The sequence below is a fragment of the Stigmatopora argus genome, chromosome 6 (assembly GCF_051989625.1).
Source record: "Stigmatopora argus isolate UIUO_Sarg chromosome 6, RoL_Sarg_1.0, whole genome shotgun sequence".
NCBI classification, from domain to species: Eukaryota; Metazoa; Chordata; class Actinopteri; order Syngnathiformes; family Syngnathidae; genus Stigmatopora; species Stigmatopora argus.
In genome coordinates, this window is record NC_135392.1 from 9,246,686 (window position 1) to 9,270,972 (window position 24,287).

Below are 24,287 nucleotides of genomic sequence, written 5' to 3' on the forward strand. Positions count from 1 at the left end.
GCGGAAGGTCACGACCATATTTTGTATCCAAGTTGAGGTTTGGAAGAAAATATGCTAGTTTTCACTCGATCATTGGATTTTGTCAAATGTGAGAGGCAGCTTGGGATCAATTTCAACTACAATCTGAGGTCCAGGCTTTCATACCGTGTATATTACAACAAATTCCTGTATTATAGTAGAGCATCCTTAATCTAGCAACATGTTTAATTATGGGCGTCCCGGTGGAGCGAGTGGTTCACTAAGTCCAGGTCAGTCCACCTGTGTGGAGTTTGGATGTTGTCCCCGGGCCCGCGTGGGTTTCCTCTGGGTATTCTGGTTTCCTCTGATTGGCCACTAAATTGCCCCGATATTTTTTCGTAAGAATCAATAGGTAAAAAAATGTCAGTCCAATCCATAATGTGAGCAACAATGTTTAATTGAGTTGAAACAAATGATTAGGTATTGCAATGTTGATTGAACCTTTTCTGAACCTGTCCAATAACACTGCTGAGCAGTTTAATTTTCCACAATCCATTCAGAGTATATGGCTTTTATTTTGTCTACTTAGAAAAGTATTAAAAACATCAGTATGTACACAAATACATTTATATTTACACGTGTTGTGATTGGACGCAGTTCTTTCTTAATCTGGGTTTAACTCTGTAGCTATAACCCACACCTCAAACACCTAAAGTAACTTACTTAAATGTCCTTCAGTTATATTTTGCAAATGTGCTGAACAACTTAAGACAGAAAATACAAACGCTGGAACCTATAGAAATGAAATACATGTCATTAATCACACGGATTTTCAGTGGTTTTAAATGATGTCTCCAAGAAACACACTAGGACAATTTTTTATCATTTTCGGCAGTCTTTTCTTTTGTCTTTGATTTTTCATTTTTACCATTTTTGTCTTCTTTCCTTTCTCTAGTTTTGTTTGTTTCTTGCCGGTCTCTGCCACGGTCTCTATCTTGGTCTCGGTCTTTATCTCTATCTCTTTCCTTCTCCCGGGCTCTGTCTCGCTCCCGGTCTCTGTCTCGCTCCCGGTCTCTGTCTCGCTCTCGGTCTCTGTCACGGTCTCTCTCTCTCTCTACCCGGTCTCTCTCTCTGTCCACCCGGTCTCTGTCTCTCTCACGGTCTCTGTCTCTCTCGCGGTCTCTGTCTCTCTCGCGGTCTCTGTCTCTCTCGCGGTCTCTGTCTTTCTCGCGGTCTCTGTCTTTCTCGCGGTCTCTGTCTTTCTCGCGGTCTCTGTCTTTCTCGCGGTCTCTATCTTTTTCTCTGTCTCTCTCACGGTCTCTGTCTCTCTCACGGTCTCTGTCTTTCTCACGGTCTCTGTCTTTCTCACGGTCTCTGTCACGGGGTCTGTCTTTCTCTTTCTCTCTGTCTCGGTCACGGTCTTTATCTCTGTCTCTATCTTTCTCTCCATCTCTATCTTTTTCTCTTTCTCTATCAGGGTCTTTATTTCTGTCTCTATCTTTCTCTCCATCCCTATCCTTGTCTCTGCCTCTATCCCGGTCTCTGGTCTTATCTTTGTCATGGTCTTTTTCTCTGTCCCTTTCCCGGTCTTTGTCGCGATCTCCATTTTTGTCTCTGTCTCTCTCCCTGTCTTTGTCTCGGTCACTCTCCCTTTCTCTGTCTCTGTCTCTCTCCCTGTCTTTGTCTCTGTCACTCTCCCTTTCTCTGTCTCGGTCTCTCTCCCTGTCCTTGTCTCTGTCACTCTCCCTTTCTCTGTCTCTGTCTCTCTCCCTGTCTTTGTCTCTGTCACTCTCCCTTTCTCGGTCTCGGTCTCTTTCCCTGTCTTTGTCTCTGTCACTCTCCCTTTCTTTGTCTCTGTCTTTACTTTTGTCTTTACCTCGATCCCTATCACGGTCTCTACTCCGGGACCGGTCGTGTCTTTTGTCTCGTTCTCGTTCTCGCTCTTTGTCGCGGATTCTCGCCCTTTCACGATCAAAATCCCTTCTGTCAGTGTCCCTGGGTCTGTCTTTGTCCTTTTCCCTTTCCCTGTCACGGTCTCTTCTCTTATCTGTGTCTTGATCTCTGTTTTGCTCAACCTCTGCCTCATTGTGTTTTTCGCTTTCCTTTCCTTTGCTGCGCTCCCGTTCTCGGCTATCGATATCTCTCTCCCTACTTCTGTCCCACTCTCTTTCTCTGCTCCACCGCTTGCTCCTATCCCAGATGGATCTTAGAGAAGGAGGGCTCTCCCGGTCTCTGTCTCTTACGCTTTCAACAGCGAGTTCCTTGAGTCTTTCCTCTAACAATGATGAAGAGCTAGGAACCTGTTCTCTGAGCCCTACGTCAAAGAGACTGAAGAGTTCTGTACTTTGCGGTTCTGAGCCTTCTCGAGTGGTGCTGCTTCTCCTCATGGCTTCGGGGGAATGTCTACGCCAGTAGTCCTCTCGCCGTGGGTCCGGACTGTGCTCCCCCATGCGATTCGGAGGAACAGCAGAAGCCTCTGCGGGGGTCGGTAGAAGTGCGCTATGACGAAGCGGTCTCACGTCATCTGGAAACCTATCAAAGCGGTAACGTTCAGATCCAGCGAAAGGCTGAGACTGATCATGCAGTGCTCTATTCTCCTGTTGTAGAGGAGAAAGAGCTGGGTGCTCGTTCAAAGCTCCTCGATGTGGTGGCGATTGTAGCCTTGGAACTCCAAAATTGAAGTGTTGTCCACTCATCTCCAAAGGTGGCCCTCTTGATTCATCGTACTGGCTGGGTGGAAGCGTCCTGTAAACAGCAGGCTGGCTGTCTTTGAAAATATTCTGAGGATTATTTTGATGTTGGTCCACATGTTTGAATGGGTGGCTATCTTTATTATACTGAGCTCTAGGGCTACGGCTTGGCTCTAGAACCCGGATTGCACTTTGATTGGAACGCTCACCATACTGAGATGGTATGGGACCCCTTGGTCTGGAAAAGTGGGTCAGAGGAGGAGGCCTGCTGTCAAAATGTCCTGGTGGTGGTCCTGTAAAAGGTGGAGGAGGACCTCTGTTTGCAGGGAAATTAAATGGTGGAGGCGGACCGGTAAATCGTGGAGGCGGCAGCTGATTCTGTACATCAAAAGTACGAGGTGGGGGGAATCCTGGGGGCGGTCCTTGTTGTCCAGTATGCTGAGGGGGGATAAGAGGATCAAACATTTGAGGGGGAGGACCTCTCTGGGCGATCGGTGGGTATCGTGGTGGGGGATGTGGTCCTGTGGTTGGTATAAGATTCTGGGGTGGTGGTCTTGAGAGTGGCTGCTGCTGCGGCGGCGGCGGTGGCGGTGGTGGTGGCAGTTGTGCACGTGTCCACTGGTTTTGATAGGGAGGGAATGGATTTGGAGGTTGCCCATACTGACAGGTGTTATCAGATTGAATTGGTGGACCAAGCACGGTGCGAGGATGATGGATAGCTGGAGGGGGTCCTTGCATAGATTGTTGCACTGACATTGAAGGAAGACCTTGCATGGGTGGAGGTATCGACATGGGTGGAGGCCTCATCATGGGATTCTGTCCATGTATTGGTTGATGTGGGAGAAAGTTTGATGGTGGGGGAATGTCAGTTGGCCGTCTATATTTATTCTCAAAGTCCGATGGTGGGGGAATGTCAGTTGGCCGTCTGTATTTATTCTCATATTCCGATGGTAGGGGAATGTCAGTTGGCCGTCTGTACTCATTGTCATAGTCGGATGGAGGAATGTCAGTTGGCCGTCTATACTCATTGTCAAAGTCAGATGATAAATGCCTTTCAGATGGCCGTCTATAATCATTTTCAAAGTCTGATGGTGGAGGAATGTCAGTTGACCTTCTATACTCATTGTTAAAGTCGGATGTTAATATGCGGTGTCGTGGATGATAGGAATGAGTGTCAATCTTAGCTACACTTGGGGTGAGAACTGGGATTGTGGAAGTAATTGAAGAGCTTGGTGGTTCAGTGAAGGAGCTAAATTTTGCTTTGTCTTGGCTATGGTCATCATATTCTGAATCCTCATTACTTTTTAAAATACTTGCGGCATTTGGCCAAATACTGTACTTGTCGGTCTCTATTTCATCACGAGCCGTTTCAGGTTGTTCTTTTTCCAATTTCTCTTCTTTTTCTTCAAGATAGCTAAAGTCCAGATCAGGTTCTAATGTTTCTCCTAATAAAGGAATTGAAACTTCTTCCTTTACACTGTCCATGAAAGGCAATGGCTCAGATTTTTCTAGCTCCATAGGTAATGATGTTTCTGAGTCTTCTGAGGAATCTACATGGTCAGCAACAGGAGGCAAAATGATATTTTCTTCTGATGGTTGTGAAGGAGAATATTGTTCTGCGATCTGTTCTGCGATCTGATCTGAGGGCAACTCATCTTTGCAGAGGGCTTCAGCAGTTGTTTCTGGAACTGGCGGAGATTCACGGTTCTGCCGAGGATCTCTCTTTTGGTTTATTGAGGGTGCAGCAGATGACGGATTCACTAGCTCTTCTACTTTTTTGCCAAGCTGAAGTAACTCACTGCTGCCCACAAGGTTTGGAGATGTTTGTGGGGCACTAGATGATTCAGTGGCTGGCATATCCTCTTCTTGTTTCGGGTATGTGTTATTTTCTTCCTGGGCGACCAATATTTTATCGACATTGGGAAGTTTTTCACATGCAGGCTTTCCTGTTTCATCTGATACAGTCGTTTTGACTTCGTCAAATATTGAATCATCTTCAGGGTCATATGCGATATCATCAATTTCATTTGGTACAATATCCAGTTTATTTACTACTTCAACTGGTTTATTAGGCACACCGTATCCCTTACTTGGGTCATACTCTTCCTCTGGGTCATATGGTCGATCATCTTCATCCTCTTCCAGTTGTTTATCTTTTGAAATTTGTGCAAACTGCTGGACAATTGGATCTAGCAATGTAGAGCGTGGTTTGGCTGGTTCTACGCTTTGTTCAGAGGGAGAGTTACAACTAGAAGGTTCTGAATCATGCTTTTTCTTCCCAAATAGAGTGTTGAGTATGGTCTGAAGAGGAGTGGCAGGAGCCGCAGATGCAGGCACAGAGCTGGATGAGGGTGGGCATTCCACGCCGATGACGGAGGACGTGGGAGGTGCTTTCACAGATGGCAACACAGAAAAGACAGATGAGGTGGCCAGAGAAATGCTTGGCGTTTCAGAGGAGCTGCTAGGTGGTGACCCCGGGGGAGTAGTACTGAAGGGAATTTCCAAACTTTGCCGTGTGCTTCGCTCCACTTTGACTGATGCTGGTAGCTTAGGAGGAGCGTCTTCAATTTCTTTCATTTGTATCTTAGGCCGTTTCTCATCAGTTTCCAAAGGAATTCCAGCACGCTTTCTGTCCTTCTGGCAGATCAAGAGACCCAGAAGGAGGTTGGGCCGCGCTGGCTCAAGTCCTGCAGAATAAACAAGAAATTTTGAAACAAACACATGGCTGCTCTCAATTGTCCACCAAACAAGAGTCAGCTAGCCCTGGAGATATACAATTTCACTTTTCATTCACAAGGTAAAACTATGCATATTGTTATATTGAGAGCATTGGTAGTGAATCCAAACAGTAGAAATAATGATATAATGGTGATACCTAGAAATGATGTGTCAAGCGTTCTCAACATTCACACTATTATCATTTCCATTATATTGTAATTCAGAAAAAAACGTATCTGCTTATGTTAACACAAATCACTAAAGATGCATCCAATGGCCAAAATAACTTGCAACTAACTTATATAATACAGACTGCATACCAAATACTATTAAAATCTCCAGCCACCACAAATAAGCCACGTACATTGGACCATTTGATTAACAAATATACGAATGGTCACATATACTTGAATCGGGAAGAAACAGAAACACTTTTTTCGCCCAATAATCTATTATTTGTTACCGTTTATGCTTCCATAGCATTTGGATTATGGAATATCAAACTGTCATTCATTTTGGGGAACACTTTTGTCCAATACTACCCTCTGCTGTAGACTGAAATTAGTGTCACAATAGCTCAGACAGGAAGATGAATGTAATGTAATGTGATCAAACTTAACTATTGGATTTACTATGTAATGTGACATCGTCGCATTCCTTCTTCCTTTTGAATATAGCAATAGTTCAGAGGCCACAAATAGGAACCCAAGGGAACGAATAATGCTACTGCTTCAGTTTGTAATCTATTGGCAAAAAGCATACCTGGTCCATCAAATGGTAATAGTTTGGAGGGCAGTGGGTCCTTGGAACTCAAAGGAATTAGATAGAGATCTTTGATACGTCGGTTGCTGTTAGCGACCACACCAAATCTCTTCCTGCTGCTGAAGTAACAGAAGAGTGACACATATGCCACTTCTTCTTCCTCTGTAGCTGGCTGGAATCTGATCAAGCACAGCTCCTATGATAGAAAAAGATAGCAAGGTCAATGCAAATCATGAAATAAAAGCTTTAATTTTTCTCGTTACTGTAAACCTTTGTAAAAGCCAACCTTGGATAATGACGTTTTCAACTTCCCAACATAGTCCCACACTGTGCTTGGAGAGATGCGTCCACCAACATGAATAGTGTCTGGCAGATCCTGCATAAAATTGAGCACAGAGCTGTTATACAACTAGACTTAAAACATACACAGACATTCAGACACACACACATACATACACCCACTCAAACAAACAAGATTACATCATTTTACTTGCCTCCTTAAGAAACTCAAAGGATCCCGAAACCAAGTAAGCTTTGGTTACAAATTTGGCCACAGACTGCATGTTGATGAACCCTTTCCAAATCTTTTCTTGACCATGGAGGAAGATAGCGGTCTCTCCCTCTGGAGGAGACTCAGAGATACTGGAAAAAAAGCAATACCATTATAAAAAATATATATCGGCACAATTTATCATCTAATCCAGGTCGCTCCAACTGTGTGGTGTTTCCCCCCGGGCCTGCGTGGGTTTGCTTCCACATTCCAAAGACATGCACAGTAGGCTGATTGGACATTATAAATTGCCCCTAGATATGTGTGAGAGTGAATGGTTGTCTGTCTCCTCGTTCCCTGCGATCGGCTGGGATAGGCTCCAGCACCCCCCGCAATACTAATGAGGATAAAGCGGTTCAGAACATTAAAAAAAAAACATCTATGACTTCAAAACAATGAAAATTAAGATTCTAAGCATTTAAATAATGGCCAACTGTGGAAAAACATTCTAAAATTGGTTTAGCTTAATGAATTGTCTTTAGAGTAACTACCTTGTTTTAGATGGTTTGGACAAGGCTAATGGGGGTGGAGGAGCAGGAGGCAAAGGAAGGAGTGCCTTGGTGGCAAGATCCATAGGATCAATGATGGGAACTGGGAGAGATTCTGAAATGTTGCTTGTTGGTTTTTCTGGAGCACAGTAAGGGATGTTAACACCAGAACCGTGTCTGGCCATCCGTGGGTCACGCCGTGTGATGCTGACAGAAGAAACAGTGGGGGCAATAGCCTGGGGTGTCTGCACAGGTAGGGCCAAATTGGTAGGATCTTCTTGGAAAGGTTGTGTCTGTGACTCTACAAGTACTGGTTCCATCCCAGACTGGTAAGGTGGAGGGAATTGCTGCTGGTGCTGTTGACTGACAGCACTGGCTGCATGCATCTCTTGTCTGGATGCATCAAATTTCTTTGTGGGCTTAGTTTTCTTAGGGTCAAGCTCATCTTCTGTCTTTTGACCTAAATGAAACAATAGTTTAGAGACATTAGATGGAAAGACTGTGGTGCTGATACCTTACAAAATACGCTTAAAAAAGGAAAAACAAGGCCTATACATAGAGACAATCTGATCTTTTATACTTGCCGCATTTTCCGCACTATAAGGCGCAATTAAAAGACCGGCAGTGCACCCTATATATAGATCAATATAAGTTAATCATTGTATATTATTCCCTTCACACACCTTCGTTGAAGGTGCGCTTTATGGTGCGGAAAATATGGTAAATGCTACATTTATTAAGGAACAACACGGTAAACTAAGGCCTTGAATACCAAGATATATTCCCCTAACCATGCCTCATTTACCTGTGCATATTTTACAGTTGAGGTCAAACAAATGAGTTCTGTGCTCTGGTGTTGTGTCTTTAAGCATGCTACTGAAAACATCTGGCATACTACTGCTACCATCCACAGCAGATGGCTGAGGCGCAGCTGACGGAGCGAGACTGGTCTCTTCTTGGTCCTGAGGGAATACAAAAGGTTGAAGTCAAATCCTACAAAGAACAACAACTTTCCAGACAACCACAATTGAATGTAAAATAGGTTTGCGTACGTTGACTGCTTTTTGAATCAAAAGGAATAAGAGGAAAACCAAAAGGCTATGGAAGACCACCATGGTCTAAGGATAGTGTATTAATTTGCACAGGTGAAGAAAAAAGGGTGAAAGCAGAAGACAGCCATCACTTACTACTACAGCAGAAGTGATGCGAGAAGAGGAGGCTGTGGCAGAGATACATACATCTGTATCTGATGGGGGCGGGGCATCCTCCACATCCATGCTATGAGAGTTGTGCCTACTGCTCTGTTTGGAATGACCTGAATGGGACCTTCCACTTGATGACTGAGGATATCAAATGCAATGTGAAAAGTCATCATCATAAGGTTTAAAATAGGAATTGACTTGAAACTTGTGGTTTGAAGGTTTACCTGGGATGGGTCAGACTTCTTCCACTCTGACATCCCCTTGGCAATCATTTCTTCAGCACTTAGCCTTACTAGTCGGAAAGGGGATACATCTCCTCCAATCACCTTGTAGAATAGGCCCTGAAATACAGCCAAGTCATTTATTCTCTCCTTTCTGAATTAAAATACATGTATTTCTTTTGAATGAGAGAAATTTAACAATCACATTGACTTACTTTGTTTTTTGGGTCCTTGAGGTTGAACATGAGTGACCGATACTTGTTTTTGTACTTGCTATCAGTGCTTAGGCAGAGGTTAAACATCTCTTTTTCAATGGCAACTGCGAGCCGGGCAACCTCACTCTCCGTCATTTTCAGATCATCACTGTCACTCACCCTGGCAAAGAAGTACAACATTAGTGTTCTGATGAAATAATTGCCATATATAAAGAATCTTACCTCTTGTAAAGAATGTCTGTCAGAGATCGACGGATGTTTTGTCTCATCTGGTGGTTTGGAGGCGGCGGTACGGGGGATGCAGAGGCCGATGAAGAACCTGAATGGTGAGGCCTCGGAGAAGAGTGACTGGGGGGAGTTGAAGTAACGGGAGATGAGGAGACTCTCGAGGATGATGAAGACTGATGACGGGGCGGCGAGTCTTTTTGTTGAGGCTGCTTCTTTGGAATGGTGAAGTTAGTCTTTGTGACTCTCAGCGCTCCTGTCACATGGATTGGGCCTTGAGGGTAAGGAGATGGGGCAGGGGGCGGGGTGGCAGTGGACGTCGTTCGAGCTTTCTTGGACTTCACTGCAGATTTGCTGGGAGCAGTTGCCGGCCTCTTGGGTGCCTTGGAGCTCCCCGATTGAGGGGCTGGCTTCTTGCCCTTTGGCAACACCTTGGATGATGCCCGAGTTGCCATGGCCTTCTTCGCTTTGGCAGGAGTCTTGGAATCACTGGAAGGTTGCCCATGAGATGGGACGGGTTTATTTGTCTGTTTGTCTTCTTTGGGTGGCACTGCACAAAAAAAAGAAAGAAAAAATACTAAACACTTTAAAAGCTACCAATCACAGTATTAATAAATGGTCACTTCAGCACCATCCAGTTACTTTGCAGATAGCAATTCAACCCATATTTTAATCTTTCAGTAGTTTAAATAAGTGCATTTTAAGCAAGTAATGTAACATGGCTATATAGAGCACATTTGTTGCCAAACTAATGCTTGAGAGATCTAAAAATGACCTAAACATCTTAAATCTCATGAAACACTTGTCCTAATCAAGTTTTGCCTGAACTTGTCATTAATCAATAATATCTATCAGCAGTAACAATTATTAGTTCTGCATTACTGACAAAGCTACACCGGTCCGTATCGTGTAATGAGTTGATATACAAGACTAATAAGATCAAAAAAGGGGGTTGGGGGGGACCTTGCAAAGGACCTAACCTTGAAAAAACTCAGCCACTCAAAATCCATTATATCGACAATGGCAAGCAAAAGCAAAACATTCCCCAATCATGAGTCAGCAGATTATAATAACAGTCATATTTGAAACCCACATGATGGCATTAACATGGTCTGTCACTTAAACCTTATACTTGAACAGAACTCCCTTAAATGCATAGCAAATCACTAGTTTTGTTCTTATACACGCGACATGTCCAGAACTAACTCATTTAACGGAACCAATTGAGCGTCGTCAAAACTGCACAAAATCAACATGCACCAGCTAAATGGCCTGCCATGTCTTTTGTGTCGTCCAAGTAAATATGAACACAACACTGAGGTGTAAGAGATCGCTCATTATGCCAGAAATCAGTGTAGATAATGGGGTGGGCTGGGAGGGGGACTCTTGGTTGAAATCTCTCCTGCAGATAAGCTTCAATCTTCTCTATACTTCTCTCCAGCCTCTCTTCACCACCCTGGATAGGAACTAGGAAGGGTCTGGGAGGTTTCCATTTCAGCTGCTTGCCATCTTGGACATCATCTGCACCATCTCCACCTTGTGTATTCTCAACCAGGTGTAAATGCTCAGATCTTTTAACTTTGGGATAGCCGATAGCAAGCCAACACTGCTCAGAAACTCAATGAAAGATCCCAAAATCTGTCACATCAACTTTTTATTTTAAGACAAGTTTCCTACTATAATTGATGCAATGTATTGAAAAAGTGAAAAAAATATAAGGTCACCATTGTAACCTCGGGGACAGTGATTCAACTTTGTTGAATGTTGTTCTAAACAGGTAACTGCATCAAAACGGATTGGTTCGAAGGGGGGTAACAACGGATTCTAAGACGTACCTGCTGTCGAAATTATTTGTTGAGGTGATGAACCCATGGAGACTCACAAAGCAAGTGGTCCTTTCAAATGGCCCACTCAGACAGAATCTGAATTAACAAACTTAGCATCTTAATTTGAAACACTGGGCTACCCGCTTTTAAGCTTTTCCTGAAAGTGATGGCAAATAATTTTGAGGTGCCCAAACCGCACCAACGTTAACACTCAGATGAACACATCTGAAAAATTCAAAAGGGCAAATTGAGCAGAATAATGGTCACTGCCTGACACGTGTATGCAGTAGCCTATTCCTATTCTTAAATCCCCTGAATACCAGGGCTCAATTTTCCAAACCTGGGCCTCCCTTAGACAATGCTGCCTGCTATCGATAACCTTTACAGCTTTTCAAATGAACCTGATGTTACGGATCTGTCATTTCGTTCTCTTTGAACACTTGACAGTCTCCAAAAAGTCAGACTTACCGTTCCAAGCAGCTGCCACTATTCCATCCCAAGGCAGTCATCGAAATCACACTTTAACAAGTCATGATTAACAACAGAAAAACTCTCATGTCCTCTGTATTAGGTTACACTAGCATGAAAGAACAAACTACTTGAAAAATACTTAACTATGTTAACAAAAAGACCCACAAAGAGATACATACACTTTTTGTTTAACACTGTGGCTGATATGGATGTAGTCTTTTCTGGTGGTACTGCAATGTAATTATGGTCGCTGCACCAGGACGCAGTGGTAGGCGGTGGCGGATCTTCCACGGCGTGTGCATCTTCATCATCCTCATCAGGAACATCGTTGTCATCTCCGTCGCTCCCCGAATCCCCCTTGCTCTCCATTTGGGCCTTGGTCCGGTTGGCCTCTCCCCTCTGAACGGACCAAAGAGATGCAAATTAGGGCAGTTTAGTAACAGCACCCAGAAGGAACAGTCCTACACAGGAAAATTGCATCATGTAATTCTGTTTTTTTTTTTTCCATGATAGAAATCTCATGTATTCTACACTACACCATCTTTCTCTCCCAGACACTGAGGTGCAATCATGCAGAATGACTACGGGACCCTCAATGAGCGCAACATTGCAAACAATGGGCATCTTTTTGTCCCTTTTCGGGGTTAGATCGAAGGATAGATTTAAAGTCTCTTTTCGCCAGTGTATCAAAGATGACAGCGCGCATGATGTCACTCTTTACAGCTTCAATGTGTGCATCATTAAAATTATAACCAATAAAACTTCAATTCATACTGACCGAAGCAGTAATAGATGGAGCGGTAGATTTCAAACCTCCTTAGAGCGGTGTATCAAAGATGACAGCATGCATGATGTCACACTTGTCAGCAAAAAGCTACTTTTGTATGTGGGTTAATTAGTATTCTATTTATTTGGTCATGATTTGAGACACCAGCAAAATGGAGCTGATCCCTGCAGACCACCCCTTGGACTTGTCAGCAAGCAAATGCAGGCGCTTTATTTATGTGAAGACAGTCTGCCTCACCTGCAACTGTGTTACACCCCCAACAAATGTATGTAAGTTGAGATCCGAGTACCGGCCGGTATATCACATTGAATATGTTAAACCCATTTAGGTAGAATGGGGCAAAAAAACTATTTTAAGATCAATGTTCCTGTCCTTACTTCAATTGAAAGTGCATAGTATGATAACTCTTTTTAGATGAATAGAGAACAGCAAAAAGTGAGTCACCAGTCATCAAATTCCCTATTAATGGTGAAACATGCTACACGTATAGATGATAAATTCAAACGGTATTGATTCTTTTGCTTTGGGTATCCTCTTCATTACGGTAGAAGTCCTTATACAGAAAGAAGAAGGCCCCACATATGAAGTAGATGAAAATGTGGACATCGACCAACAGATCAGCACAACACTAACAATAGGCAGTGTGAAAACTGAATAATGGCTATTTATCATTTGCAAGCAAAATGTTTTTCAGGATCAAAGCATTCTTCATCACAAAGTGTATCAAGCCAATTTGAAACAATCCCAAAACAGAGACAACAAAGACTAGTGATACAAAACTACAAGTCATTTCGTGCTTAAAGCCCTATGTGGATACGGCTAGCTTTGTAGTTCACGTGTATAAATATATGGCAAATGCACAGTGTCAAACTGTGGCAGAGGAGTGATATCTTTTTCAAGGCCAGTCAGCCATTGAGCATCATAAAAGTGAGTGTATCTGCTTGAAAATTCACCAAAGACCCGTATATATGTGTTAATAACTTCAAGAAGCTGTACTGCATGTCTTCACAATTTTAAGTTAGTCCAAATTACCTTTGATGCAGAGGTTGGTTTCTGAGCATTGCCCTTAGGCTCTTTGACTTCAGTAAATGACTTCATGGCAGCAGCAGCGTGTCTTAGGATGCAGTCATTTCCACAGTAGACGGAGTCTGGTTGAGCGTTGTTGTCACAGCCGGGACCGATGCATTTTGGGAATGAAACATCCTCCGTTCTCACCGACACTCCACCCTCTCCTGCTTGAGCAGTCGTTTTCACCTCCACGTTTGAAGCCACCTTCTCTTGTTCCATCTCATGCGCTGTTTTTGGCTGTGACTTGCGGCCCGCTGTCTTTTCTGACACCGGCGCCCTCTTCTGGACACCGTGTGGTGGCGTTGGCTGCTGGACTGTCTGCTTCAAACCAGTGCACAATCGCTAACGTTGAGGAGGTGGTTTAAAAAATGACACGCATTTTCTAGGTCATTTCACACATTCATCAAGATTCATTAATGGGAAGCTTTCACTATGTCAGTTATTCATGCGACTGATCTTCAATATATTGAGAGCATGCAACATGAATGTTAAAACCGGGAAAAAAATCAAATTTACAGGTAAGTCAAAGAAATTCTGATTTGTCAAGACCTACCGGCTGAAAGATTTTTATCTTCTTTTTTCCTGTAGGATTTGTGGCTTTCTCAATCCTGCCTTTGATGCCGACGTCATCCAATACTTTGTCATCACTCCCAGACGATGTCGAGTGCGGTTGCGCTGCCGTCGCTGAACCCGCCATCTGGCCCGAGTCGGCAATCATTGGCGATACAGCACTACCTCTGGTCTTCATGTCCGTGCTCAGTGACAGCATGGAGGTGGCTGGCCTGATCACCTGGCTTTTTTTAGCTGTGCAGTTGGGGCAGACATAATCCTCTCCATTTCTCTCCATCAGACGCCCCCGGGCCTCTGTGATGCCCACGCAGTCTCCATGGAACCACTCCTCGCAGCGGTCGCAGCAGATCATGAACCTAGTGAGCAAGAACACTTGTGATGGCAAACTAGTCATGCTATAAATGTCACTGCCCCCTGATAGCAATGTTATTGTCCATCCATTAAAAAAAAATTGTTACTATTAATTCTAAAATTTAATTATTTCAGCCCAGTTTAAGTCTAGAAATATAAATATGATAGGCTATTTAGCTCCTTGAAACATTTACAATACTGTTTACCATAGTTCCCTTCATTGTCTCAGACCCTGACGTGCAGTTTGACGTCAGGAGTTTGAGGCACTCCGATTAAAAGTGCCTTTTATCATTGTGTGATGAAATTAGCGTGGTTTATTTCTGTTAAGTATCAAAACCTTGCGACGCAAGCATTTTGTCGTTTGCTTAGATGGCTAATTAGATTTTACATATAAAGGGTGTGACTTCACTGTGAGCAGAACCCTTCACAACAACACATCACTCCACAAACGACAGTTGACTATCAAATCAGTTTAAATTATAATAAAGTTATCCCACAGAAAAATCTGAGCTGGCTGCTAATGTTTAGCCACAATCATACTCGTATTTTTATCTGTTTTTTAACTTTACACATCACATTTTGAAAAGAAAATCAGATGTGTCCTCATATGCTTTATGGAGGGAAAAAAGCAGAACATACAATGGACATTTACTAGGAACAGCCAGACTACAAATAGAAAAAAAAACCCATGAATTGACGTTCCCCTCCAAAATAGAAAATGTAAATGGGGTATTTGTGAATGCCGCCCACCAGCATGGGATGCCCGCTGTATTAGAAAAGCCATAAAATGTTACTAGTATGCAACAACAACAAGCTAACTAAATCCATTCCGAATGGAAACTGATTGCTAATGTCAGTCCACCTTTCATGCGAAGTTTCTTTCACAGAGCTATTATTTACATATGGACTTTATTCATTTCTACATATAAACGTATATATTTACATTTAGAAAGTGAGAACCGTGAACCCCCCAATGAAGCATTTGAAACGAACCTTTTGTTGTGTTTCTGTCGACAGATGCAATAAAGAGCATTGGGGTCATATCCTCCATCAGAATCACTGGATGAAGACGAGGAGGAAGAATCATCCTCTTCATCACTGTCCTGCTCTTCCTGAGGCTTGCTTTTCTTGCCAACATTTGGCGCAGGATTCGATGTCTTGACGGAGCTGCTCCCTTTTGTGACCCTTTTTTTATTTATGTAGGTTCTTATTGGGCCGCGCTTTACCAACAGTCCAGGGTTTTCCGTGGTGTCTTCCTCATTTTTGCTGTCCTCTTGAGCTGCTTGTTCGACATCCTCCTGGTTTTCGCCGTCTTTATTCTCTACACTCGAGTCAGACTGATGCTGTTCCTTACTGGTGTTTCCATCCTCCCTTTTCGTGACAGCAACAGACCCTTTGTCTGTTCTCCCAGAATCTTTTCTCTCTGGCTCTTCATCTCCGCTGTCCTCATTCTCAGAGCTTTCTTCATCTTTGACTGCAGAACTGTCTTTCTGGCGCGTCCACTTGCCAAGCCTAGTTGATCTTAGAGTCTGTTCTCTCGTGCTACTTCTAGTTCTTCTCTCAGAGGACTCAGGCTTGTCATCAGATTTTGTGTCTGCGTTACCATCAAAGCTGGCTTCAGAGGCAGTTTCTGCATCAGTTGGGGTTTGTGAAGGAGGATCTCCACTTTCAAGGGTCGGAGGAGCACTTTTTCTTAGCACTCTTTTAGTAGTGGAGAGAAATTCCTCCAATTTGTCAGTGCGCTTCGACTGTCTGCCACTACGGCGCACCGGGTAGCGGCTCTCGGGTTGGTCGGTTGCTGTCTCCACTGGCATCTCTCTTTTAGCAACAGTGGACTTGCGGAACGACCACGTTTTCTTCACCTCACAGTTGGGTTTTGAAGATTTGTCTAAGTTTTCTACTGTCTTCTCTGCCACTTTTTCACTTTCTGTTGGGGAACTTTGCTCACTAGGCCGCACTTCTCCATCACCTGTACACAAATCACAGAAGGCTAGGGTAGCATTAACAAGAGGACTAACAGCCACTTCAGAGCTGATTAAAGAAGCAACTACTGGGTGTCTTTACCATTGATTAAGTTTGATAAACTTGGTGTGCTTGGCTAGATTCTTTTCTTGAGTTCCTAGTTGCTTAAGGATTACATAACATCACACCACACTACTGCCCAGTGCATATGAAGGCCCAGCCTTCAATAAGGATAAAAATAAGCTCATTCAAGGTACCTTGAGAGCGGCTATCCATTTGGCCTTGGCTCTGTTCTGGCTCATAGAGCTCAGGGCTCACATTCTCCTCCATGGGTGGAGTCAATCACTACTTTGAAACTGAATCACTACAGTTAGGAGAAGAGCATAAGACAGTCACTAACTAAGTGCAAGCCAGGTAGCCCATATCCCTACGCATCAAAAAAGAATTGAAATCTGCTTCATGCTAATCAAACGATTTAACTTGAAACCATGCCCTGTTAATAGCCAGAGAATATGAGTAGGGCTGAGCGCTAAACGCTTTGCTTTAGGGCACCAAGGAAAGTGCATCAGTCGTACCGTGTATCGAAATCTTTCGATGCCAAGTTGCGGTACCCAAACAGGGAAAAAGAACGTCCGCGTTTACTTAAGTTAGTTTTAGCAGTCACCAGTTAACACCTATCCCCTCTTCCTCCAGAAAATGGCATGCTTAATTTCACTTGTCAAATAAAATAGTACCAAAAGTGCTTGAGAATATGGAGGAGAGGTTTCAAAAGCTCATTACGAGTGTGCCAAAGCTGAAGAATGTTTAAGGACGCACACTTATTAAGGCTTCCTCTGTCATGAGCAATATCCGTGCCGTTTCTGCTTATGTGAAAGGACTCCTATTTAAACAGTTTATTTCTTGCGGTCCCCTGGAATTCACACATCAACTAACGCAAGATAACTGAAGTTTGATGAACAAATAGCATGTAATTGCTAGCAACCAATTCAGGGTGTCCCCCACCTACTGCCCAAAGTTGGCACGGATAGCCTCTAGCACCCCCGTCACCCTTGTGTGGATAATCGGTATGTAAAATGAAAATTGCGTAAAGCAATTAAAATCAGAAAAGTTGGATATATGTAAATATATTTCTTACATTGTAGTTTGTTTAAATTAGAGTCATTCACTCACTGAGAAAAAATAATTGTACAAATATAAAGCTTACACGTTTTGGAAACAAAAATGATTGAAACTGTACCTGTAATTCCTCAACAAAACAAAAACTTCACAACAATCATCAGGATGTGAAGATCTGACAAGGGGAAAAAAATGCATTTTAGAATAATAGCACTCTTTACCTTGTGAGGACATATATTTTTAACATTTTGAAAGTGCACCCCAAAGATCAGTTACACATTGTTTACAAGGTGAAAGAATTTCAAACCGCCCGAATCTAAAACGTGAATGCATTTCTAACCCCATCCGATTAAAGTACTTTCTTAAGAGTGGTTTATATTTTTGGTTTGGGCAGATAGAGGAAAAAAATAACTCTTCATGGTTTCTACTAGAAAACACTGGCGGAATTGATGGACACCACCGAAATGGCACCAGTGGCCCGTGCTGTGCCACGTGACTAAACGTGTTATTATCCAAATGGGCGGACAGGCCTCGACGAATAGACGATATGAATCATATTCGTCATAATCACGGATAACCAGGAAAATGCGGCGATGACGATTTATAAATGCGTAAAGATGTCAAAGAACATGGTTAGCAGCCGTGCTGTTAGCAGCCAATGTTGCGTTATCCTTGAGGGGACGACACAAGGCACGAAAGAGCAATATTCCGAGGTTTATAATTTAGAATCAGGTGAATAATTATTATGGAAAATTCCGATTTTTGTTATTGGTAGTGGAATGCAAGATTTTGCAAGTATTGGCTAAACCGCCTCATGAGTTGTGTTTCGTATCAACCTGAAATGGCCGCAAAGCCTCGGTTGCTAACAGTGTTAGCTTAAGCTACACCGCGTAATATAACGAAACACGAACCTGGTGCTTTTGACAGGCTAAGTGATAGATCACCGTGTGTTAATCGAAGTAGAAAATTTATATATACATATTATCCGTTTTGCAGCATGCAAATGTTGCATTTCACTGAAATTTATTTGGACCAGCTTTCGGCTAGAAAGCGATAGCTCACCACGAGCTTTAACTACCAAGCTACTAAGTCCCTAACTTGGCATATGAGCCCCTTGGATGCACAACTGCACATACGCATCCCACATGAGAGAGAAAATTGGCAACATCTACACATTACAGATTGCTATATGGTGATGAAATCCTATTTTGGTTTAAGACACGCAACCTTGTTATTGCATTGCTGCAATCGGCGTCAACTGAAGGGGAGGGAGGGAGGAAAAACAATCTGCAAATACTAGAGCAGTTACAGACTCGAATGCGTTCTAAAGTATTGAAATAAGTTCGACAAATGAAAGAGCACGCAATATTTTACCCACCTACACGACAGAGTTGCAGATGACGTGCCCTCGTTCATTCTTCGGTCAAGCCTCCATTTTCCCAAATCCTGCTGGAGCTAGCTGACTGCGCCAGATGGCTGACCTGAAGACTGACAGAACACGGGCACCGCAACTCACTATTGCCCCTATTGGCTTGGCGTGAAAAAGGGCGAATGACAATATATTTTTGCTTCAACTCATGAGCAAGCACTTGAAGTTCATTCATTATCTGAATTGCTTATCCTCACAAGGCTCGCGGGGGGTGCTGGAGCCTATTCCAGCTGACTTCTGGCACCAGGCAGGCTACACCCTTAATTGGTGGCCAGCCAATTGCAGGGTACGAGAAGACAGACAACCAACCATTCAGTCTCACGCTCATACCTAGTGGCAATTTAGTGTCCAATCAGCCTTCCATGCCTTCTTTAGAATGTGGGAGGAAACCGGAGTACCTGGAGAAAACCCACACAAGCCCAATGAGAACATGCAAACTCCACACAGGAAGACTGACCTGGGATCAAACCCAGGGCCCCTGAACTGTGAGGCCAACGCCTTAACCATTCATCTGCGGGGCCGCCCAGCGCTCGAATAAATATTGTACAATAATATATATGCTGAATATTTTTTGTTCAATAATTTGCATAGATCTCATTATTATTAAAGCGAAAATCACCTGTATTTTCACGATATGATTTCAGGTGTCTTGTGGTGGCCTTACAGACTGATGTGATTTTGGTGAGTTCATATTTATAAGTTGTATGACAAGGCTGCTTAATGACTCATTTATTTAGTATAAATGGTAAAATGATGTGGCAAATTTGCAAGTAAATTGAGGTCCGGTGCTGTAAAGTATAGTATTGAACTCCATTTTTATAACCGGTTGTCAGTCGCAAAAACATAGATGTTATTGCAAGAAACATTAATATTTGATCAATTTAATAGCAGGCATTTGTTATCTGTAATTTCATTCTTCAATTTGTTTTTTATAGTGCCACATTGGGTACACAATACACCGGTCACAAATCATTCTCAAACACATTGGAAAAACAAAGATCCCTAATAAAAGCACGTCATTGGCCTAGAAGACAAGTCAATCTTACAAGTTGTTGTCAAGGAAGGGTTCATCTTAACTAATGACGTCCACGATTTTAGTTTGCAATACTGAATATAGGTTTGATTCAAAGTCATTGTATTGCATTTTTTCTTTTCATTATGATCCTTTATTAAACATTACTCCTACGAAGTTGCAAGCTATGAGAGAAACATGACTAATAATATTGATGGCAGCAATTATCGCAGAGATGAAATGTGGAAACATTAGCACATTAATTGGTTATTACCACACAATAAAGTATGCCAGTCCTCAAAGGCTCTCCTCTTTATGCATAGCCTTCTCCCATACCCTGAAAAAGAATAGGACCATAGGTGTTACCTGACAGCTGATGAATGTGAAAAATATCAATTATGCAAGCAGGACTAATGGAGTTGTACATTCAGATTTCCAAAAGCTGTCTCATTTACATTCACCCCAGAAGCACAGGCTGATTATTAAATTGTGTGAATTATCTAACACTATATATATTTTAAAATAATATTACTTAATGTGGTGCAACATTTCTGCCACTGGGTGACACTGTGACCCTATAGTAAAACAGAGTTAGAAATCAGATTTTATTTACATTTTAAGATTTGATCTTCCTTCTCTGCTCACGGTTTGCTATTTGAAAGGTCATCCTTCACAGAAACAAGACATTGTTATTGCTAGAAGTTGATTTCTATTGCCATTAGACTCGCATTAAGTTTTCCTGATGCAAAAGAGAAGGAAATTCAGCCCACTGTTCTTTTCTCCTGTGGTGGTCAGTCACATCAGCAAGTTATTCCCAGCAGTATTAAACATTTTTCACTTACATGTTAACAATTTGTCAGGGGTTCCCCTGTGACTAAAAGCGTCACTAGGCATCAACGGGTAACATTGGAAATGCGTTGGGACTAGTATATCTGCTCATGAAATCAAATGTCACTGTGTCACAGACCATATGAGAACAGATCCATACTTCTATTTGGCGCCACATTCAGACTAGATAGGACAAGATTGCCGAACATGTTTGTGCATATTTTACGGTGATGGAGCTCGGCGGTCTTCATTGAACCACAGAGAAGGTTAGGTGTAGATGTCTCCAAGGAGGTAGTGCATGTATGGACATCCATGTTAAAAAGCACACATACATTGGGATACCACAGTACTCCTTGTTTTCTATTAGAAGTGCATGGCCTAAATCGATTTTCTGTATTAATCTATGTTTTTGTCACAAAAACCACTCAACAGTTCTCATTTCAACTGAAACAGGGAACCAGCGGTATTGATCTATACTATAAAGAGTGGCTGGCAGCAAAGATGAAACTACTTCTTCACTGACCTTGTAGCATAGGAAAAATTATTCATAGTGCACCATAGATCTTTTGTACACCAAAGTCCTGAAATATGTAGTTTTTTTCAACTACCAGAACCTTTCTGACAATTTGCTTTGCATACTGTACACATGATCACATTGTGACACATGTAGTAAAAGCTCACTACCAATAAGAATTAATTTGTCTGTGTGCTCTGGTTATTTGTAAAATCACAGACTATAGACCAGTTGAATACAAGCACTTGATTATTTGCTTGATGAGCAGATTGTAAAGGCTCGGCAGTCAAACTTTTTTCACCGGGATGAGTTCTGAATGGAACCTGAGATCCTGCATACTCATCTTAAGAGTGACTGGACGTTTTGTCGACGGACACTTGGTCGTCGGACACTTCATCCTCGGACGTTTGGTCGAACGGACGTTTGGTCGACGAAGTGTCCGTCGACCAAGTGTCCGTTGATGAAACGTCCGGGTACCCATGTTAAGATATTAAACTTTTGCCTTTCTGATGTATGTTTTAAATTTTGAGCTTTATTATGCACACACAGTGAGAACTTTTTGTATTTGATGGCATGGTGTCTTTAAAGAAACAGTTGAAGGAGCGGCCTTTCTACAACTCATGGTTCTGCTCTGCTTTATGTAAAACAGCAACCGCACAAAATCCAATTGTTTGCATCACAGCCAAATTGATCAAAGGAATCAATAGCAAACATAGAAGCCATTGACAGTGTCTCTGCAGCAAAACAAGGATGCGATGTGATCATTCCATCTTGGGATCTTAGGATCAATATGCTACAGGCAGCTCATATTTCATTGACAGTCTAGAAGTGTTGAGCTGGTACAGTGAGAAGAGTGTAGGTGAGAAGAAAACAAAATTACGACAGGAATTCAGATTATGACGGGCCATTCGTTTACTGGGGAGCACAATCAGGTTATATACTTCATACAGTACATACAACTAAATGAAAGATTTAACATTGGGGTAGAGAGTAGTGCAGCACAGCTTTGTGTTCTTCAGGGCCGGCACAACTGTGACAGCTTGTCGATTCAGTGAATTTATAATGAATGTTCTTTTATTCTCATTTCTCCCTCTAACCTTTCTTTTTCTTTACTCCCCTTGCCTTTCCCCCCTTTCTCCTTTCCTGCTGTCACCTTCCTTCCTTTTGAGAATCCTCTTGCTGTGTGCCTTGTTCTCTCCCTCCCTGTCACAGACCCTTGTAGCCCATCTTCTGGAGAGCAAAACAAAGATTGTTTTGAAAGGTGCTCAGTTGCATCTCTGCCTGCTCCTTCTGTTGTTGCGGTGTAACAATGCAAATGTTTGACTGCTTAATGCGCAGCAGTTTTTGCTCGAACCAAGTTTAGCGCACTACTCAGACACACTGACTCATGAATATTATCACTGTGACACAATCAAGATGTTTGATGTCTTTAAACTCACATATTACTGGCATTACAGATGGTGCTGGTATATGTTTGAAGGAAAAAAACATCATTGATCCACGGGGTTGTCAAAAAAACAGAACTCAAGTTATCTAATTTTAATGTACATATGTGTGGGCAATCTGCAGTGTTTGAAATTGCACACTGAAGGGCAGACTTTAAGTTAAAAAATATTACAGCTTGTTATAATTCCGTTCAAAGAATTCAAATTAGAGCAGCCCGGTGGGGCGAGTGGTTAGCGCGTCGGTCTCACAGCTCTGGGGTCCTGGGTTTGAGTCCAGGTCAGTCCACCTGTGTGGAGTTGTGTGGTTGTCTGCCTCTTTGTGCCCTGCGATTGGCTGGCCACCGATTCAGGGTGTCCCCCGCCTCTGGCCCGGAGTCAGCTGGGATAGGCTCCAGCACCCCCCGCCACCCTAATGTGGATTCTCATAAACAAGCGTTTCGTCCTTCAGTTCTTTGAACTTCTGAGTTCTTTGGATTTTCTATTCGCTGCCAAGACAAGGAAACTATGCCCATCCTTATTTTCAGTCTGTAGATTATCAGTTCCAGAAAAACACTACTTCTTTTTCATTTCACTTTCTCTCACGATTCACTCTTCAAAAAGGATTGGCCAGCGAGGCTCATTTACTGTAACCGTATTTGTGCGGTGCTTTGTTTTAACCATACTACTTGGGTTGAATTTCTCCCGTGTATAGGTAGGTGCAGTACGAAATTTCAGATTTGTTTATTTTCTGCACAAGTTCACCTTCAGTCAGAAACTACAATCCAAGTCAGTGGTTGGTACTTCAACTGTTTTTTTTTCATAGTGTATAAGACCACAACTCTCACCTGTGCAGGTCATAAACTTTTGACTCAATAGGTTATCCTCTCAGACAGTGCCAGGCTCGCAAATTTTTAAAAAGGGCAAACTGTCAGCCCATGTGCTCTGTGTTAGAACAATAACACTGGAAGTGTGGCTGCCTCTATCTCTCCCTCCTTCCCACACAGTGGCTTAATCCACCATGCTTGCCCTTCAGTTTTTCAAAGACGGCCTGCGGGCTAGAATTGCCCTTTGCTGACTTGTGGCTGACAGGGAATCAGTTCCCCTCTCGTTCACTCCTTTTTATCTCTGAGATCATACTTTGACTGGGTCGAGATCAATGGGGCTCCCTTGCAAATCTGCACAGACTTCGGGTGCTTCTCATTAACCTTACACAGGGGTGACTGGACACCTGTCATGCAGGAACACTTTGAATAGAATTTTGGAAGTACGGTTAAAAGAAATGTGACGGTTTATGAAAATTCAGAAACACTGGTGTTTCTGCATAATTTGTTCATAAAGTCAAATCTATTGTTTAACCATGTCCAAACCATAGTCTGAGAGTTTAAACTAATACCCAATTTTTTGAGTGGATACATGAAAACAATATCTTTGAAGGATTGGGAAAATATTTAAAGCCAAAGGCTTATGACTTCTACAAACTGATTAAAAAGTCATCTTACCCACTCCCACAGTAACGTGCCGATGATAAAGTGCTCTCTAAATAATGTAATATTTATACTTTATATAAACATTATCCGGCTAAGTAACAGTTATAATTTAATTCAAATAACTTGTTTAAATAATGAATGCACAACGAACATTACAATTTAGATTCTACGTATATAAACTTCCACACCATCCATAACCCATTTTGTCCTGTGTAGAAACGATAAAAGGATGAGAAGGAAAGTGTAAGTGATGCTATATAGGCTTTCTCAAGCTTATTACACATCAGGAGAGCGAGACAACATCCAAGTCCAAATACAGCTGAGGCTCACATTCAAGGGATCCCTTGGAGACCTGCTTCAACAAGATGGATGACGGGCACAGAGCTTCATACTAGGTTCACTCAGCCCAAACA

At 42.6% G+C, this 24,287-nt stretch overlaps 1 protein-coding gene across 7 annotated transcripts; it reads right to left on the reverse strand.

The window, feature by feature from the left end:
* Window positions 1–397: 397 nt before the first annotated feature.
* LOC144075339 (uncharacterized) lies at window positions 398–18,703 on the reverse strand. 7 transcript variants are annotated; one of them, XM_077602257.1, is made up of 17 exons: window positions 18,559–18,703; window positions 17,302–17,355; window positions 16,322–16,428; window positions 15,096–16,071; window positions 13,735–14,107; window positions 13,146–13,523; window positions 11,506–11,725; window positions 9,027–9,579; window positions 8,805–8,964; window positions 8,593–8,709; window positions 8,354–8,506; window positions 7,972–8,128; window positions 7,170–7,626; window positions 6,623–6,770; window positions 6,415–6,504; window positions 6,129–6,324; window positions 398–5,335 (listed from the first exon to the last, which is right to left on the reverse strand). In XM_077602257.1, the coding sequence occupies exons 3-17, from the start codon at window positions 16,392–16,394 to the stop codon at window positions 825–827; spliced, it is 8,562 nt and encodes a 2,853-aa protein (XP_077458383.1). In that variant the 5' UTR covers window positions 16,395–16,428; window positions 17,302–17,355; window positions 18,559–18,703; the 3' UTR covers window positions 398–824. The 7 variants fall into 7 exon arrangements, with proteins under 7 accessions (XP_077458383.1, XP_077458385.1, XP_077458384.1 ...); XM_077602259.1 differs by having other exon boundaries at window positions 13,146–13,499; window positions 15,096–16,092; XM_077602258.1 differs by having other exon boundaries at window positions 13,146–13,502; window positions 15,096–16,092.
* Window positions 18,704–24,287: the final 5,584 nt, after the last annotated feature.